Consider the following 20,026-nt stretch of genomic DNA (forward strand, 5'->3'; position numbering starts at 1 on the left):
AATTATTATTATTAACTATTATTATTACTTGTTATTATTTATTTATTATTAATATGAATATTAATTACTATTATTTATTGCTTATATTATTATTATTATTATTATTATTATTATTATTATTTATTGCTTATTATTTATTATTAATTTATTATTATTATTAATTTTTTATTATTAATTATCATTATTTATTGTTTATTATTATTATTATTAATTTATTATTATTATTATTATTATGACCCTGCAGGTCAACTCCCTGGGGGAGACGGCCGAGCGTCTGATCCAGTCGCACCCGGAGTCGGCGGAGGACCTGCGGGAGAAGTGCACCGAGTTGAACCAGGCCTGGAGCAGCCTGGGAAAACGGGCCGACCAGAGGAAGGGGAAGCTGGGGGATTCCCACGACCTCCAGCGCTTCCTGGGAGACATCCGGTAAGGAAGGAGGGAAGGAAGGAAGGAAGGAAGGGAGGAGGGAAGGAAGGAAGGAAGGAGAGAAGGAAGGAAGAGAAGAAGGGAGGAGGGAGGAAAGAGTCAACGAAGTGAACCAGTTTGCAGGGAAGCTGGTCCAGGTGAGAGGAAGGAAGGGAGGAAGGAAGGAAGTAGAGAAGGAGAGAATCAGGGAAGAAAGGAGGGAGGGAGAGAAGGAAGGAAGGAGAGAGGAAGGATGGAAGGATGGAAGGAAGGGAAGAAGGGAAGAAGGTAAGGAAGGAGGGAGGGAGGGAGGGAGGAAGGAAGAGAAGGAAGGAGGAAGGAAGAAAGGAAGGAAGAGAAGGAAGGAGGAAGGAAGGAAGGGGAGGAGGGAGGAGGGAGGAAAGAGTCAACGAAGTGAACCAGTTTGCCGGGAAGCTGGTGCAGGTGAGAGGAAGGAAGGGAGGAAGGAGGAAGTAAGGAGGAAGGAAGGAAGGAGAGAAGGAACGGAGAGGAAGGATGGAAGGGAAGAAGGGAGGAAGGAAGGGAGGAGGGAGGAAAGAGTCAACGAAGTGAACCAGTTTGCCAGGAAGCTGGTCCAGGTGAGAGGAAGGAAGGGAGGAAGGAGGGAGGGAGGGAGGGAGGGAGGGAGAAGGAAGGAAAGAGTCAACGAATGAGGGAAGGAAGGAAGGAAGGACGGAAGGAGAGAAGGAAGGAATGAGGGAGGGAAGGAGGAGGGAAGGAAGGAAGGAAGGAAGGAGGGAGAGAAGGAAGGAAGAGAAGAAGGGAGGAGGGAGGAAAGAGTCAACGAAGTGAACCAGTTTGCCAGGAAGCTGGTCCAGGTGAGAGGAAGGAAGGGAGGAAGGAGGAAGGAAGGAAGGAGACCTCCAGCACTTCCTGGGAGACTTCCGGTAAGTTCCGCCGGAAGCTTCCGGGGAAGGAGGGAAGGAAGGAAGGGAGGGAGGGAGGGAGGGAAAGAAGGAAGGAAGGGGAAGCTGGGGGATTCGCACGACCTCCAGCGCTTCCTGGGAGACTTCCGGTAAGAAAGGAGGGAGGGAAGGAAGGAAGGAGGGAAGGAAGGAAGGAAGGAAGGAGGGAGGAAAGGAAGGAGGGAGGGAAGAAAGGAAGGAGGGAGGGAGGAAGGAGGGAAGGAGGAGGGAAGGAAGGAAGGAAGGGCCGACCAGAGGAAGGGGAAGCTGGGGGATTCGCACGACCTCCAGCGCTTCCTGGGAGACTTCCGGTAAGTTCCCCCGGAAGCTTCCGGGGAAGGAGGGAAGGAAGGAATGAGGGAAGGAAGGAAGGGAGGAGGGAAGGAAGGAAGGAAGGAGGGGAAGGAAGGAGACCTCCAGCGCTTCCTGGGAGACTTCCGGTAAGTTCCGCCGGAAGGAAGGAGGGAGGGAAGGAAGGGAGGGAGGGAAGGAAGGAAGGCAGGAGGGAGGGAGGAAGGAGAGGGAGGGAGGGAGGGAGGGAAGGAAGAAAGGAAGGAAGGAGGGAGGGAGGGAAGGAAGGGAGGAAGGGAGGAGGGAGGGAGGAAGGAGGGAGTGAGGGAAGGAAGAAAGGAAAGGAAGGAAGGAAGGAAGGAGGGAAGGAAGGAAGGAGGGTAGGAAGGATGGATGGATGGAGAGAAGGGAGGAAGGAGGGAAGGAAGGAAGGAGAGGAGACAAGGAAGGAGGGAGGGAAGGAAGGATGGATGAATGGAAGGAAGGTGGGAAGGAAGGAAGGAGGGAAGGAAGGAAGGAAGGAGACCTCCGGTAAGTTCCACCGGAAGGAAGGAAGGAGGGAAGGAAGGAAGGAAGGAAGGAAGGAAGGAGACCTCCAGCGCTTCCTGGAGACTTCCGGTAAGTTCCGCCGGAAGGAAGGAAGGAAGGGAGGGAAGGAGGAGGGAGGGAAGGAAGGAAGGAGGGAGGGAAGGAAGGGCCAGAGGAAGGAAGGAAGGAAGGAGGGAAGGAAAATAGAAAAGAAGGGAAGGAAGGAAGGTAAAAAAGAAAGACAAAGGAAAGGAGAAGGAAGGAAGGAAGGAAGGAAGGAAACAGAATCGGAAGGAAGGATGGAAGGAAGGAAGCAGAGGAGCAGGGAAGAAGGAAGGATGGAAGGAAAGGAGGAAGGGAGGGAGGAAAGGAAGGAAGGAAGGAAGGAAGGAAGGAAGGAAGGAGAGGGGAGAGAGGGAGGGAGGGAGGGAGGGACAAAGGAATGGGGAGGAAAAGGAAGGAAGCAGAGAAGGAAGGGAGGGAGAAGGGAAGGAAGGAATGTAAAAAAGAAAGAAAGACACGGGGAAGAAAGAAAGAAGGGGGAGGAAAAAGTAAGGAAGCAGAGGAACAGGGAAGGATGGAAGGAGAGAGAAGGAAAGAAGGAAGACAGAGCAGGGAAGGAAGAAGGGAAGGAAGGAAGGAAGGAAGGAAGGAAGGAAGGAAGGAAGGAAGGAAGGAAGGAAGGAAGGAAGCTGAGGAGCAAGGAAGGAAGGAAGCAGAGGAGCAAGGAAGGAAGGAAACAGAGGAAAGAAGGAAGGAAACAGAGAGGAGGAAGGAAGGAAGGAGGGAGGGAAGGAAGAGGGGAGGAAAAGGAAGGAAGGTGAATGGGAGGATAGAAGCAAGGAAGATAGAAAAGAAGGGAAGGAAGATAAAAAAGAAAAAAATACAAAGGAAGGAAGGAAGGAAGGAAGGGGAGGGAGACAGTGCTCCTGAAGGCAGGAGCCTATCAATTGATGAAGATGATCATCCAAATGTCATAGACCAAATGGAGCAAACAGCACGCGGACCTAGTGGTGGGAGGAAAAAATCCTTAAATAAGAGACACGGGGGAATGATTAATGGACTTCAATGTCTGTACACTAATGCGCAAAGCATGGGAAATAAACAAGATGAGCTTGAGCTCTTGGTACAGCAAACTAAATATGACATAATAGGCATCACTGAAACCTGGTGGGATAAGTCCCACGATTGGAATGTGGGGGAGGGAGACAGTGCTCCTGAAGGCAGGAGCCTATCAATTGATGAAGATGATCATCCAAATGATCCTTAAATAAGAGACACGGGGGAATGATTAATGGACTTCAATGTCTGTACACTAATGCGCAAAGCATGGGAAATAAACAAGATGAGCTTGAGCTCTTGGTACAGCAAACTAAATATGACATAATAGGCATCACTGAAACCTGGTGGGATAAGTCCCACGATTGGAATGTAATAATGGGGGGATACAATCTATTTCAGAGAAACAGACCAGACAAGAAAGGAGGAGGAGTGGCGTTATATGTCAGGGATGTGTATACCTGTGAAGAGATCCAAGATTTAGAACCTCAAAGCCAAAGTGAGAGCATTTGGGTCAAAATTAAGGGAGAGAAGAATAACAGAGACCTCATTGTGGGAGTTTACTATAGATCCCCAAGCCAAACGGAGGACATAGATGATGCCTTCCTGGAACAGATGGCCAAGCATGCAAAAGGAAGGGAGATAGTAGTAATGGGGGACTTCAATTACCCGGATATTTGTTGGACGTCAAACTCAGCCAAGAGCATAAGGTCAAACAGATTCCTCACTGGCCTTGCAGACAACTTCATTGTCCAGAAAGTGGGAGAAGCAACAAGAGGAACAGCCATTTTAGATCTGGTCCTAACCAATGTTGATGACCTGGTTAGTGGGGTAGATGTGGATGGATCATTAGGCGCGAGTGATCATGCTCTTCTGAAGTTTACTATACAGCGGAAAGGAGCAGCCAAGCATACTAGGACTCAATTTCTTGACTTTAAGAAAGCCGACTTCATAAAACTTAGGGAAGTGCTGGGTGAGATCCCATGGACAGCAATACTAAAAGGAAAGGGAGTTTATGATGGCTGGGAGTTTGTTAAGAGGGAGATAGTAAAAGCACAACGTCAGGCAATACCAATGAGACGGAAACATGGAAGGTGCCTAAAGAAGCCAGGGTGGCTATCTAAAGAACTTTTAACTGAATTAAGATTAAAAAAGGATGTGTACAAAAAATGGAAAAGGGGGGAAACCACCAAAGAGGAATTCAAACAAATAGCCAGCACGTGTAGACACAAAGTCAGAAAAGCTAAAGCACAGAATGAACTCAGGCTTGCTAGAGAGGTTAAAAGCAACAAAAAAGGCTTTTATGGGTATGTTCGTAGCAAAAGGAAGAACAAAGAAACAGTGGGGTCACTCAGAGGAGAAGATGGTGAAATGCAAACAGGGGACACAGAAAGGGCTGAACTCCTCAATGCCTTCTTTGCCTCAGTCTTCTCCGATAAAGAAAACAATGCCCGACCTGAAGAATTTGGAGCAAATGATTCAGCAAAGGAAACACAGCCCAGAATAACTAAGGAGATAGTACAAGAATATTTGGCTAGTTTAGATGTATACAAGTCTCCAGGGCCAGATGAACTGCATCCAAGAGTATTAAAAGAACTGGCAGATGTGATCTCAGAACCACTGGCAGTCATCTTTGAGAATTCCTGGAGAACAGGCGAAGTCCCGGCAGACTGGAGGAGGGCAAATGTTGTCCCTATTTTCAAAAAGGGGAAAAGAGAGGACCCAAATAATTACCGCCCAGTCAGTCTGACATCAATACCAGGGAAGATTCTGGAGCAGATCATTAAGCAAACAGTCTGTGAGCACCTAGAAAGGAATGCTGTGATTACCAATAGTCAGCATGGATTTCTGAAAAATAAGTCATGTCAGACTAACCTGATCTCGTTTTTTGACAGAATTACAAGCCTGGTAGATGAAGGGAACGCAGTGGATGAAGCCTACCTTGATTTCAGCAAGGCATTTGACAAGGTGCCCCATGATATTCTTGTAAAGAAGCTGGTAAAATGTGGTCTTGACTATGCTACCACTCAGTGGATTTGTAACTGGCTGACTGACCGAACCCAAAGGGTGCTCATCAATGGTTCCTCTTCATCCTGGAGAAGAGTGACTAGTGGGGTGCCACAGGGTTCTGTCTTGGGCCCGGTCTTATTCAACATCTTTATCAACGACTTGGATGATGGACTCAAGGGCATCCTGATCAAATTTGCAGATGACACCAAACTGGGAGGGGTGGCTAACACCCCAGAGGACAGGGTCACACTTCAAAACGACCTTGACAGATTAGAGAACTGGGCCAAAACAAACAAGATGAATTTTAACAGGGAGAAATGTAAAGTATTGCACTTGGGCAAAAAAAATGAGAGGCACAAATACAAGATGGGGGACACCTGGCTTGAGAGCAGTACATGTGAAAAGGATCTAGGAGTCTTGGTTGACCACAAACTTGACATGAGCCAACAGTGTGACGCGGCAGCTAAAAAAGCCAATGCAATTCTGGGCTGCATCAATAGGAGTATAGCATCTAGATCAAGGGAAGTAATAGTGCCACTGTATTCTGCTCTGGTCAGACCTCACCTGGAGTACTGTGTCCAGTTCTGGGCACCACAATTCAAGAAGGACACTGACAAACTGGAACGTGTCCAGAGGAGGGCAACCAAAATGGTCAAAGGCCTGGAAACAATGCCTTATGAGGAACGGCTAAGGGAGCTGGGCATGTTTAGCCTGGAGAAGAGGAGGTTAAGGGGTGATATGATAGCCATGTTCAAATATATAAAAGGATGTCACATAGAGGAGGGAGAAAGGTTGTTTTCTGCTGCTCCAGAGAAGCGGACACGGAGCAATGGATCCAAACTACAAGAAAGAAGATTCCACCTAAACATTAGGAAGAACTTCCTGACAGTAAGAGCTGTTCGACAGTGGAATTTGCTGCCAAGGAGTGTGGTGGAGTCTCCTACTTTGGAGGTCTTTAAGCAGAGGCTTGACAACCATATGTCAGGAGTGCTCTGATGGTGTTTCCTGCTTGGCAGGGGGTTGGACTCGATGGCCCTTGTGGTCTCTTCCAACTCTATGATTCTATGATTCTATTCTATGATTCTATGATTCTAAGGAAGTGTTGGAAACGCCGAAACGCTTACAGAAATGCCTTTTGAAGGGAGGAGGTAAAATATTTAGATTTTTTGAGGGCAGCCACCATTTTTAGGGATCTTCTATGGGGGATCCAGTGATCTGCTCGGGATCTACCCATTGGATCTGCCGGGTCCCGTCCCCAGAGTCCGTTTGGGGGGCCGAATCCGGCCCTCGGGTTGGTTTCATCCGGCGCCAACCCCCCCTATTATTATTATTATTATTATTATTATTATTATTATTATTATTATTCTGCACCGCAGGGATCTGATGTCTTGGATCAACGGGATCCGCGGACTCGTTTCCTCCGACGAATTAGCGAAAGACGTGACCGGAGCGGAAGCGTTGCTGGAGAGGCACCAAGTACGCTATTATTATTATTATTATCTGTCAGAGCTGCTCCCCGATCCTAGCTCACAGAGGATCACGCTAGCCAGCGGTAACTTGTAAAAGTCTTTTATTGAGTTACAGTTTCCATTCTCAAGCTGCTGCGCGCAACTCTACGTCTTATGGGTTAGACCGGCGAAGCTCCGTCTGAGTCTCCGCCCCCTGTACACCAACTTAATACCCTAGCCTTACTCCACCTTTTCCGCCTGACCGTTCTTCTCTGGGTCCCTCTGCCCCCCGGGGTCTCTTCCTTCCGGGATTCTTCTGACGCCGACCCCCCGGACCCTCCTGTCTCCTTGCGCCGGGCTTTAGGACCTGGCTCCCTTTCCGGGCTGCCTACTGCGTCACTTTCCTGTGCATTTGAACTTGGCGCACGCGCCCAACCTTCCACTTTCCGTCTGACCGTTTCTTCGCTCCCCGATGGAGGTGTGGCCACTCCTGACTCTTGCCCTCCCCCCTGTTGTGAGCTGCCAGCGCTTGATCCCTGGCGCCCTTCCTCTTCCCTGCTCTCTGGCGGTGACGCTGGTCCCGATTTCCAACTGCTCCCCTCTGAGCCCCCTCTGGCCCTTTCTTCCTGGGGTGTCCCCCTAGTCTCCCCCCTTGCCCTGGCCACTGGTGCTCCTTTCTGTGAATCTTCTGATTCACTGGAAAGACTCGGAGATCTCGGGTCGTCGTCATCACTCATCTTTTCTTCTGCCTCCTCCCCCTCGCTCTCTGTTTCCTCCCTTGCCCTCGCCTCTGCTCCTGAACCCCTGACATCCATCCCCCCCTCGAAGCCCCCCGTTCCCCCCTCCCCTCCTTCCGGTGCGGGAGCTGGGTGCTGCCGTGTCAGGGGGACGAATGTCGGATACAGTTCGCTTCCCGTGGCGGGCCTCCATCTGAAGTCTTCCGGTTCTTCCTCCCTGCTCTCGTCGACGACGGTCACCTCCGCTTCCATCTCTGTGCCGCCGTGCTCGAAACCCGGGTCGTCCCCGAAAACGTCCATGTCCGTCTCTCCCTCGCTTCCGTCTGGAGACGTTGCTCGTCCTGGACCCTCCAGCCACTTTCTGCGGAACTGCTCCTCTGGTCGATCATCCCACCAATACGAGGGTTCTGAAGCAGATCCCGAGGGTGACCCCTCCGGGGAACGGGCGTCTCGTGTCGGTTCCTCGGCCGAGTCGAACCCCCGGAACGTGCTGGCTGAAAGCGTGGGCGTGAAAAGCCAGTCGTCGAAAAAGTCTGCTGGCATGGGTCTGAGTGGGAAGAGGGCATGAAACTCGTCTTTGAGCAGAGGTTCCTCTAAAGCATAGCCCGGCACCCAGCTGTTGGCACTGGCCGGGGTGCCCTCCTTGGCGAGAAGGTATTCTACCCCCTCTTCCCCCCATCTGGAGTCCAAAATCTCCGTGACTTCGTTGATGCGCTCCTCCTGTGCTACTCCCGCTTGCCCGGTTCTCTCTCGGAGCGGACTCGGCGCCGTTCCTGGTTCCTGAAATCTGTGAGGTGCCTTGTAGGGAGTGAGCACCGATCTGTGGAACACCGGATGCATCCTGGAGCCCTCCGGAAGCGCCAGCCTGAAAGCCACCGGGTTGACTTGCTCTTCGACTTGGTAGGGCCCCAGTTGTTTATGCCCTAGTTTCTTCTTCGCCAACGACCTGGCCGGCACTGCGTGGGCTGCTAACCAGACCCAGTCTCCCACATGGATCTCTTCGCCAACCCTCCTGTGTTTGTCCGCTTGTACCTTGTATGCGTGTTTAGCCAGCTCCAGGTGCCGCCGAAGCTGATCGTGGACCTCCTGCAACTCCGACGCGAACACATCCGCTGTCTGCGGCTCCCCCTCCCCCATTCTTTCCAGTCCCGGGAAAGTTCTGGGGTGCCGCCCGTTGTTGGCGAAGAACGGCGTCACCCCCGTGGACACGTGCTTCGTGTTGTTGTAGGCGAACTCGGCGAGAGGCAGGTAATCCACCCACGTCGCAGGCTGTTGATTAGCATAACATCTCAGGTACTGCTGCATGATGGCATTGACCCGCTCCGCTTGCCCGTTGGTCTGCGGGTGTCTAGCCGACGCCAGGTTGATCTTGACGTTCAGGAAGCCCATCAGCTTCTGCCAGAAGTTTGAGATGAACTGTCGCCCTCGGTCGGACAGAATAGACCGCGGCAGACCGTGAACCCTGAACACGTGATCTATGAACAGTTTGGCGGTTTGTTCCGCCGTGGCCACCTTCGCACACGGAATGAAATGTGCCATCTTGGAGAACAAGTCCACCACCACCAGCACAGCCGTCTTGCCCCTCGAGCTGGGCAGATCCATGACAAAGTCCAGGGCCACTCTCTCCCATGGTTCGAACGGAGTTTGCAGCGGTTCCAACAGTCCGGCCGGCGGTCTGTGCACTGGTTTGGCCCTCTGGCAGGTGTCACATCTCGCCACGTAGTCCGCGACTTCTCCTCTCATTCCGGGCCACCGGAAGTCCCTGGCGACTAATTCCACCGTCTTCTCCTTGCCAAAGTGCCCGGCAGTGGGCGCGTCGTGCAGCTGCTGCAGTACCTTGGCGCGAAGTTCGTCTCCCGGCACGTAGATGGCCCCTTTACGGATGAGCAATCCATCTCGCAGCTGGAACTCGTCGGTCGCTGCCGTGCCCCTGTGCACCTCTGCCATCTTTGCTTGCGCGAAGGAGTCATCCTGCAACGCTCGTCGCACTGCCTCCAGGTCAACCGTTGCCGCAGCGCACGCCCACACTGTCGGTGCGAAGATGTGCATGGCGGCCGCTGGCGTTGCCTCCTCCAGATACTGTGGCTTACGGGAGAGAGCATCCGCCATGATGTTGGTGTCCCCCGGGACATACTCTATTCGGAAGTCGAAGTTCGCAAAGAACTCAGCCCAACGTATCTGCCTCTGGTTCAGGAACTGCGCCGTGCGCCAGTGCTCCAGATTCTTGTGGTCCGTGCAGACCTGCACCGTGTGCTTGGCGCCGATCAGGAAGTGCCTCCACGCTTTGAATGCTGCATGAATGGCCAGCAACTCCCTGTCCCAGATGGTGTAGTTCTGTTCGAACTTCCTGAGCTTCCTGGAGTAAAACGCTCCCGGCCTCCAAACCCCCTGCGGGTCTTTCTGCAGCAGGACTGCTCCCACGGCTCTGTCCGAAGCGTCTGTCTCCACCCTCATCGGCCTGCTGGGGTTGACATGAAGCAGCTGCTCTTCCGACGCGAAGAGACGCTTGAGTGCCTGAAAGGACTGCTCCGCCTGCTCTGTCCAGATGAACTTCTTTTTCTTGGAGCTGAGCGTGTCCGTGATGGCCGCTGTCTGCATGGCAAAGCCTTTGATAAACTTGCGATAGAAGTTCGCGAAGCCGACAAACCGTTGGACCTCCTTCCGGTTGCGTGGGCTTTTCCAATCCAACACTGCTCGAACCTTGGCGCTGTCCATGGCGAGCCCCTTGTCAGACAACTTGTAGCCCAGGAAATCCACCTCCGTCACGTCGAATTGGCACTTCTCCAGCTTGGCGTAAAGCCTATGCTGCTGTAGCCTGCTCAGCACTTCCTTGACGTGTCTGTCATGCTCCTGCTGCGATTCCGAAAAGATCAGGATGTCATCCAAGAAACAGACGCACGTCTTGTAGAGGAGCCCCGCCAGCACGTGATGCATAAAAGCTTGAAAAACGTGGGAGCCATTTTGCAATCCAAAAGGCATAACTCTATATTCGTAGGTGCCCAGTGCCGTGAACATGGCTGTCTTCCACTCATCTCCCTCCCGCATGCGAATGAGGTTGTACGCCCCTCACAGATCCAACTTGGTGAACACGCTGCCCTTCCGTACCTTTGCGAGGAGGTCGTCGATTCGGGGCATGGGGAAGTCCGATGGCTTGGTCACACTGTTCAAGATGCGGTAGTCCACTACAAGTCTTTTTTGGGGCGTGTCCCGCTTCTTAACAAAGAATACAGGACTGCCCCCCGCTGCCTTGGACTCTCGTATGAAACCGCGCTCCAAATTATGATCTATGAACTCTTTGAGTTCCTGCAGTTCGTCCTCAGACATGGAATACAGCTTCCCTTTGGGCAGCGCCGCCCCCGGCAGCAGGTCAATTTTGCAGTCATAAGGTCTGTGGGGGGGTAGCCTGTCTGCCTCCTTCTCGCAGAAAACCTCCAAAAATTCTGTGTACTTGTGGGGAACCGCTTGCAGCGTGCCTAGCTGCAGCTGTGACTCCTCTTCCTCTCCTTCCTGCTGGGGCACGATGCAGTGTTCAGCACAAAAGGAAGAGCCGAAGGTCAGCTGCCTCTGGTACCAAGCCAGCGTTGGGCTGTGCTTGTCCAGCCAACTCATGCCCAATACAATGGGCGTGTCCGATAGTTGAGTGACGTTGAAGCTGATGAGTTCCCTGTGATTCCCAAGTCGCATCACCATCGGTGGCGTCTGCTTCACCACTTGCCCCCCTAGCAGCTCCCTGCCATCCACCGTGACCACCTGCAGGGGCAGCGTGGCAGGCAGCAACTGTATAGCGTGCCGGTTGACAAAGTCCTGCCCTATAAAGTCCGCATTGCTTCCCGAGTCAATGGTGAGCGGCACGTCCACGGCGATTCCATTGGGCAGCTGGAGCGATGCGGTGAGCCTCACTACTGGTTTGGGCGGGAGGGGGTCCATGGGCTGTAAAATCTCTGGGGACTGCTTCACTGACACGTCTGGCTGGGCCCCAGTGCCTCTTCCTCCAGCCAGACTCCGTCGTTTCCCTGCTGTGGTTCTCCTTGCTGCGTTGCTGCAGTTACCATTGCTGAGGCTGCAGTGTGCTTGTGGAGCCTCCGGGGACACTCTTTCGCCATATGCTGTGGATCCTCGCAGATATAACACTTCCGGTTCCCTCTAGGAGGCTTCGCTTTGACTGCTCCCGGTGCTAGGGCTCTGGTTGCTGACTGAGCCCTTGCAGCTCCAACCTGCATAGGTTCCGCTCCTCCTCCTGGCGGAGGCTTGGATTGCGCACGCGCTGTTTCTTTGGGAAGGAAGGAGTAGCCCCTGGCTGGTTCGCCCCCTCCACGCCCTTCGTCCCTGCTCCACGGACGTTCTTCCAGCCGCACCCCCACCGCCAGCGCCCTCTGAACGATCTCCTGCGTTGTCCGGGGTCTCTCCCCCCTCGCAATTTCATCTTTAACCGTGCTGTGCAATCCCTCCCAAAACAGGTCTCTTACTGGAGCCGAATCTCTGTCCCATTCCAGGGCACTGACCAAAGCGAAAAAGCGGGCATGATACTGTCTTACGCTGGCCCTCCCTTGCTTCAGTCCATGCACCTCCCTCCGGGCAAGATCCACGTCTATGCTAGATAAAAAGCAGCCATCCATCGCTTTAATAAAGGCATCCGCATTTTGGAGCGCCGGATCCTTATCCCTCCACAAATTGCGCAGCCATGCTTTAGCATCTCCATGCAAATGGGACATGATAAATCCCACCTTCTCTTGCTCATCTCTAAAGTCTTTGTCCAGCAGTTGCAGTGCACACTGTACATCTGCTCTAAAGTTGGGGTACAGTTGTAAATTCCCATCGAAGTGAGAGACTAGACCGCCTGTTCTTCTCCCCAACCCAATCCCCTCCGGTTTGGGTGTCAGTTGCCCTTGCTTCGTAAGCACTTCCAACCTGACCTGGAGATCCCTGTAGGCGGCAGCTGCGTCCTCCTCTCTCTTCCTGGATGCAAGTATCTCGGCATTCAGACGTGTCACTGCTTCTCTGAGTTCCCCTATCTGCTGTTCGGCCGTCATCTCGTCTGCCGTTCGTGAGCTCGCTAGTAGGCACCCGCCTTCTCTCCTGTCCGCGAGGCTGTAGATGCCCACAACGCGGGACGGAGCTTACTGTCAGAGCTGCTTCCAGATCCTAGCTCACAGAGGATCACGCTAGCCAGCGGTCATTAAGTAAAAGTCTTTATTGAGTTACAGTTTCCATTCTCAAGCTGCTGCGCGCAACTCTACGTCTTATTGGTTAGACCGGCGAAGCTCCGTCTGAGTCTCCGCCCCCTGTACACCAACTTAATACCCTAGCCTTACTCCACCTTTTCCGCCTGACCGTTCTTCTCTGGGTCCCTCTGCCCCCCGGGGTCTCTTCCTTCCGGGACTCTTCTGACGCTGACCCCCCGGACCCTCCTGTCTCCTTGCGCCGGGCTTTAGGACCTGGCTCCCTTTCCGGGCTGCTTACTGCGCCACCTTCCTGTGCATTTGAACTTGGCGCGCGCGCCCAACCTTCCACTTTCCGCCTGACCGTTTCTTCGCTCCCCGATGGAGGTGTGGCCACTCCTGACTCGTGCCCTCCCTCCTGTTGTGAGCTGCCAGCGCTTGATCCCTGGCGCCCTTCCTCTCCCCTGCTCTCTGTTGGTGACGCTGGTCCCGATTTCCAACTGCTCCCCTCTGAGTCCCCTCTGGCTCTATCTTCCTGGGGTGTCCCCCTAGGCTCCCCCCTTGCCCTGGCCACTGGTGCTCCTTTCTGTGAATCTTCTGATTCACTGGAAAGACTCGGAGATCTCGGGTCGTCGTCATCACTCATCTTTTCTTCTGCCTCCTCCCCCTCGCTCTCTGTTTCCTCCCTTGCCCTCGCCTCTGCTCCTGAACCCCTGACATTATTATTATTATTATTATTATTATTATTATTATTATTATTATTATTATTATTATTATTATTATTATTATTATTATTATTATTATTGCTTTGCTAGAGAGGCACCAAGTACGTTATTATTATTATTATTATTGAGCTTTATTTTATTTTGTTTTGTTTTACTTTACTATTTTATTTTATTTTATTTTATTTTACTTTACTATTTTATTTTATTTTATTTTATTTTACTATTTTATTTTATTTTATTTTAATCTTTGGACTCGTTTCTGCTCTGCTCATGGGAAACGTCTCCTGAGCTTTATTTTATTTTATTTTACTTTACTTTACTTTACTTTACTTTATATATATTATATTATATTATATTATATTATATTATATTATATTATATTATATTATATTATATTATATTATATTATATTATATTATATTAATTAAATTAATTATAATTGATTAAATTAATTATCTCAAAGTAAATCAAAGTAAATTAATTTCACTTCACCCCCCGTAGGAGCACCGCAATTTTACATTTTCAATTATTTTAAAAATTTAATTCAATTTAATTTCATATTTCACTTTGCCCCCCCCCCCGGAGCACCGCACCGAAATCGACGCCCGTTCCGGAACCTTCCAGGCCTTTGAGCTTTTTCAATTCAATTCAATTCAATTCAATTCAATTTGAATTTTGTAAATCCATTTCACTGTAATTTAATTAAATTAATTATATTATATTATATTATAATTATATTATATATTTAAAATTATATTATATATTATAATTATATTATATTATATATTACATTATATATTATATATAATTAATTTAATTGATCTAATTAAATTAATTATATTCAAGTCAATTAATTTCACTTCACCCCCCGTAGGAGCACCGCAATTTTCAATATTTTAATATTAAATTATATATTATACATAATTAATTTAATTAATCTAATTTAATTAATTCTATTAAAGTCAATTAATTTTACTTCACACCCCCCCGTAGGAGCACCGCCATTTTCAATTTTTTTAAAAAAATTAATTCAATTTAATTTCATAATTTCTCTTTGCCCCCCCCCCCAGGAGCACCGCACCGAAATCGACGCCCGTTCCGGAACCTTCCAGGCCTTTGAGCTTTTTCAATTCAATTCAATTCCATTTAAATTTTGTAAATCCATTTCACTTTAATTAAATTAAATTAATTATATATATATATATATATATATATATATTTGCTTTCGTAGATTTTCACGGGTACAGGAATGTAGGTTTTGGTGTCTTCGGGTGTCTTCCCGTGTAAGAGTTGGGGTGTCTAGGCGACGTTTCGACGAGGTCTCACTCGTCATCTTCAGGCTGGTGCTTTCGGCTTCTTGTTACTGGAACAGAGCAGGATCTCAGTGTTTGAGTTCCTATAAATACCCTGCAAAGTCTGCCCAGCCACGTACATTGGACAAACAAACAGACGAATAAATGCACGTATCGCAGAACACAAGAATGCCGTCAAAAAAGAAGAAAAAACCTCCTCTCTTTTCCAACACATGAAAGAAACAGGACACGAAATTAATTTTGCAGATTCCAAATTGCTCTTTAACATGGAACATCACCACAAGAGAATAATCATGGAAGCCATCGAGATAGAGAAACACCCTCACAACATGAACAAGCGTGACGACACGTCCCGCCTGCCAGACATCTGGAAATTAGCCCTCCCCACAAAAACCGACACCAGGACCAGAGGCACACAGAACGCCATCACCTATCAACCACACCAGACCCAAACCCAGACCCTCTCCACAGATAAATTACAGACTCCATCCGGTAGCCAAACCATAGTGGCACCTCCGGATGCTGCACCCCCCTGCAATCCCTACACAGATCTGGCTGGCACAGGGCACAAAACCACAGCTCGCCCCTATACACGAAGCCAAGCCAGAGCACAACTCAGTGCAGTACAGCCATCTTCTCAGAAAAATCTCTTCACAAGCTCAAAAGGTCAAGACACGAAAGCTATAGCAACTAATCCACACTTAATGACCCACCTAAGTGGTACTCAGAATATCACTCAAGATATCACTCAAGATATCCCCCAAGTAATTAAGGAACAAAAGAAGAAAAGGCACAATAACCTGGGAACTTCTTCTCTGCACCACACCCCCTCAACAGTATTTATAGGAACTCAAACACTGAGATCCTGCTCTGTTCCAGTAACAAGAAGCCGAAAGCACCAGCCTGAAGATGACGAGTGAGACCTCGTCGAAACGTCGCCTAGACACCCCAACTCTTACACGGGAAGACACCCGAAGACACCAAAACCTACATATATATATATATATATATATATATATATATATATATATAATATTATATTATAATTACATTGTATTATATTATATTAATTTAATTTAATTAATTATATTAATTATATTAAAGTCAATTAATTTCACTTCACCCCCCCGTAGGAGCACCGCAATTTTAAATTTTAAATTTTTTAAAAAATTTAATTCAATTTAATTTCATAATTTCTCTTTGCCCCGCCCCCAGGAGCATCGCACCGAGATCGACGCCCGTTCCGGAACCTTCCAGGCCTTCGAACAATTTGGCCAGCTCCTATTGGCCCGCGGCCATTACGCCAGCCCGGAAATTGAGGAGAAGTTAGGGGTCCTCGACCAGCAGAGGGCCGGCCTGGAGAAAGCCTGGGTCCAGCGCCGGATGATGCTGGACCAATGCCTGGAGCTGCAGGTGATTGGCCGGTTCCGGGGGCGGAGCTTCATTCCCCAGAGGCGGGGCTTCTTTGCCCGGAGGCGGGGCTATGCAAATGGTGCTTCCCGAGGGGAGGAGCTTTCTATAGTGTAGTATATACTATATATACTATATATAAGTTGTAGTATACGATATATAATGTATAGTATAGTATAGTATAGTATAGTATAGTATAGTATAGTATAGTATAGTATAGTATAGTATAGTATAGTATAATTTATTGTATACTATTTATAATTTATAGCATAGTATACTATAGTATATTATACATAGGTTTTAATATACTATATATAATGTATAGTACAGCACAGTACAGTATAGTATAGTATAATTTATAGTATACTATTTATAATTTATAGTATAGTATAGTATATATAATTTATAGTAGTTATTTGAGGTAGATAGGTACCCACTGACGATTATCCCTGCGCCCACATGGGAAAAATTCTTGAGTAAATATTTCTCCTTGGCAGAGGAATCCAACTCATCCACGGAATTCCGAGCCGACCATCTACCTTTGTGGCCCTCTACCGACCCAGACCTGATAATGGACTTGATATTAGATCTGAAAACGGGCAAAGCCCCCGGGCCGGATCTAGTCCCTGCTGAGGCTATTGTTGCGCAACCGAGGTGGTGGGCTGAAATTCTGGCCAAAGTCTTTGACGCAATTAATTCTACGGGGCTTATCCCTAGGTCATGGAAGGAGGCCGTGATCGTGCCAGTCCATAAAAAGGGTCCCCCTGCTGACCCGGAGAACTATCGGAACATCAGCCTTTTGTCTATCATCGGGAAAATCTATGCAAAATTTTTGCTGTCTAAGCTGTCTCATTGGGCAAACGACTCAAATCTGATTGGCCATGAGCAAGCGGGCTTTAGGAACAATTACTCGACCTCTGACCATATGGTAATTATGTATCATCTTGCCAGAAAATATTCTGCCCCAAGGCGGGGGCGCCTATGCGTCGCTTTCATAGACCTAAAGGCCGCCTTCGACAGTATCCCAAGAAACTGTCTATGGAAGAAACTAGAGAGATGGGGCATAGATAGAAGACTGTTATGGCTTATAACCCAATTACACCACGGGTCGTCGGCTAGAGTGAGACTCACACCTGCGGGAAACCTATCCAACGAGGTCCCAATAAATAGAGGTGTGCGCCAAGGCTGCATTTTGGCTCCACTCCTCTTCAACCTGTTTATTAGCGATATGAAGCTCTTTCTGAATGAGTCTCAAGCCAACATTCATGCCCCCCGCCTAGCCGATTTTCGCTGCCCTTTGCTCCTATACGCCGATGATGCAGCGATCCTTTCCTACTCTAGAGTCGGTTTATGCAGAGCTCTAAAGATTTTTGCGGCTTATTGCAAACTCAACCATCTGACAATTAATCATGGGAAATCTAAAGTCCTGGTCTTTACCAGGTCTCGGAAAACTTACAGCTGGAAGTTAGATGGAGTCCAATTAGAACAGGTTTTCAAATTTAAATACCTGGGAGTCTTTTTTCATTACAACCTAAGCTGGAAGCCACAGATACAGTATTTACTAAACAAAGGGAAAACAATACTTTACGCTCTACTCCAATTTTTTGCGGCTGACGGAGCCTCCCACATCCCCTCTGCATTGAAGGTATACCACGCAAAAGTGGTTTCCACCCTCTGCTATGCTGCCCCACTCTGGGCCCCTGGGTCCAATTTAACATCGCTGGAGACATTGCAGAACCAGTTTCTCCGTCGCCTCCTGAAACTCCCCATGTGTGTGAGCAACGCAGCCATACGTCTGGAGTTAAGGATTGCAACATTGGAGACTGTCATCTGGAAGCGAGTCCTTGGCTATTGGCTGTCCAGCTGGCATAGGCTTCCCGACCATTACCTTTTTCAGTGCCTCTGGCGGGACGAATTTGTTAATCCGTGGGTAGGAAAAATCCATGCCAAACTTCTGAGCATCGGAATTTCCCCAGCGGACTCCCTAAAGATGAACTTACGCTCAGCCAAAAGCCTTATTGAGCAAAGATTAGCAGACATTGAAAATCAACACAACCTCGCCGAGGGTGGGGGTGTCTGCTCCCCCAGGTATCACGGAATAACCCCACCACTTGACCTTCCATCATACATGTCATCTCTTTCATCAGTACCACACCGACTTGCATTTATTCGTGCAAGGTTCAATGTCCTTCCATCGAACCTGCTGAGCCACAGATTTTCCAAGGGTTTGGTGTCTCCGCTATGCGTGTGTGACGGGAAAACTGTCGAATCTCTTCCACACATAATGTTCAACTGTCCCCTACATAGCATAGCCAGGACTAAATTCCTGGGCCCTGCTTTACTGCGCTTGGTTAGCAGGCCTGTTGAGTCACACGCCGCACTGCTTTTGCAGGATACAGATCCTTCTGTTACTCTGCAGGTGGCGAGATTCCTGAATGCGGTTATCTCACACGGAAAAACCACCAAAAAACAACAACAACATCAAAATCTAATCGGACAGTTATGATGTGCATGTCGGATCTCGTCTTCAGTTTTCCTTTTTCTGTGAACCGTCCCTTGGAGCTCTCCGGGCCACATCCTGTTATTTGGCTCTGCCCAATGACCCACCCTTGCATCGCAGTGTTCACCTTCTGTTGTCAGATATTTCGGTTTTTAAACCTTTGTGCTTTTTTATGTTTGTACATATTTTATGGGCTAATAGCCGTAAATAAATGAATGAATGAATGAATGAATGAATTTATAGTATACGATTTATAAATTATAGTATAGTATAGTATGTATAATTTATAGTATACTATTTATAATGTATAGTATAGTATAGTATAGTATATATAAGTTTTAGTATACTATTTATAATTTATAGTATAGTATAGTATAGTAATAGTATATATAAGTTTTAATATACTATATATAATGTATAGTATAGTATAATATAGTATAGTATAGATACCATGTATAATTTATAGTATACTATTTATAATGTATAGTATAGTATAGTATAGTATAGTATAGTATAGTATAGTATAGTATAGTATAGTGTTTATAATTTATAGTATAGTATAGTATTAGTATAGTATATATACTTTATAGTATACTATTTATAATAGTATTTATAATGTATAGTATAGTATATAGTAGTATACCATAAATACTATATATAGTATGCTATATATGATTAAAAACTATACTAGATATAATTTATAGTACAGTATATAGTATACTTATAGCATACTATATGTACAATATATAATGTATAGTATACGATATATAATTTATAGTATAGTATATATAATTCATAGTATAGTATACTTATACTATATATACTACATATAATTCATAGTATAGTATAGTATATAGTATAGTATAGTATAGTATAGTTATACTATATATAGTATAACTATACTATAGTATAACTATACACCACCCTGCACAAATAAACTCCGTAGCCAAGACTCTCATCTCCAGAACCAAACGCCTGGCTGACGAAGACCACTTGACAACTGAGTTACAGAATCTCTCAAATGTGTTAATCGCCAACGGATACCAGCAAAACAGGGTTACGAAGCTAATCCAAAAAGAAACACCCCCCAAAAACCAAGACACAGAAGAAAACAATGGCATGGCCCTCCTTCCTTATATCAAGGGCACCACAGATAAAATTAGCAAAATCCTCCATAAACACAATATCAAAACAGCCTTTTGCACCAACCAAAAAATAGCCAATATCCTCAGAAACCCAAAAGATAAAATCCAGTTAGAAAACCAAGGGGTCTATGAAATACCCTGCAAAGTCTGCCCAGCCACGTACATTGGACAAACAAACAGACGAATAAATGCACGTATCGCAGAACACAAGAATGCCGTCAAAAAAGAAGAAAAAACTTCCTCTCTTTACCAACACATGAAAGAAACAGGACACGAAATTAATTTTGCAGATTCCAAATTGCTCTTTAACATGGAACATCACCACAAGAGAATAATCATGGAAGCCATCGAGATAGAGAAACACCCTCAC

General features: G+C 47.6%; 1 protein-coding gene and 1 pseudogene across 2 annotated transcripts in view; both read left to right on the forward strand.

The window, feature by feature from the left end:
- LOC308578205 (protein CIMAP1C-like) overlaps positions 1-20,026 on the forward strand; it is a 797,869-nt pseudogene that overhangs the window by 479,719 nt on the left and 298,124 nt on the right. The gene's annotated exons all lie outside the window — the stretch shown is intronic.
- LOC308578125 (spectrin alpha chain, non-erythrocytic 1-like) overlaps positions 1-20,026 on the forward strand; it is a gene marked incomplete at its 5' end in the record, with an annotated part of 102,216 nt that overhangs the window by 2,986 nt on the left and 79,204 nt on the right. The window contains 3 exons of the mRNA XM_081178389.1: positions 245-426; positions 6,596-6,695; positions 15,817-16,014. Coding sequence (XP_081034515.1) covers positions 245-426; positions 6,596-6,695; positions 15,817-16,014 — 480 coding nt within the window. The remainder of the gene's footprint in view (positions 1-244; positions 427-6,595; positions 6,696-15,816; positions 16,015-20,026) is intronic.

This window comes from Podarcis bocagei (genome assembly GCF_964188305.1).
Source record: "Podarcis bocagei genome assembly, chromosome: W".
Taxonomy (NCBI): domain Eukaryota; kingdom Metazoa; phylum Chordata; class Lepidosauria; order Squamata; family Lacertidae; genus Podarcis; species Podarcis bocagei.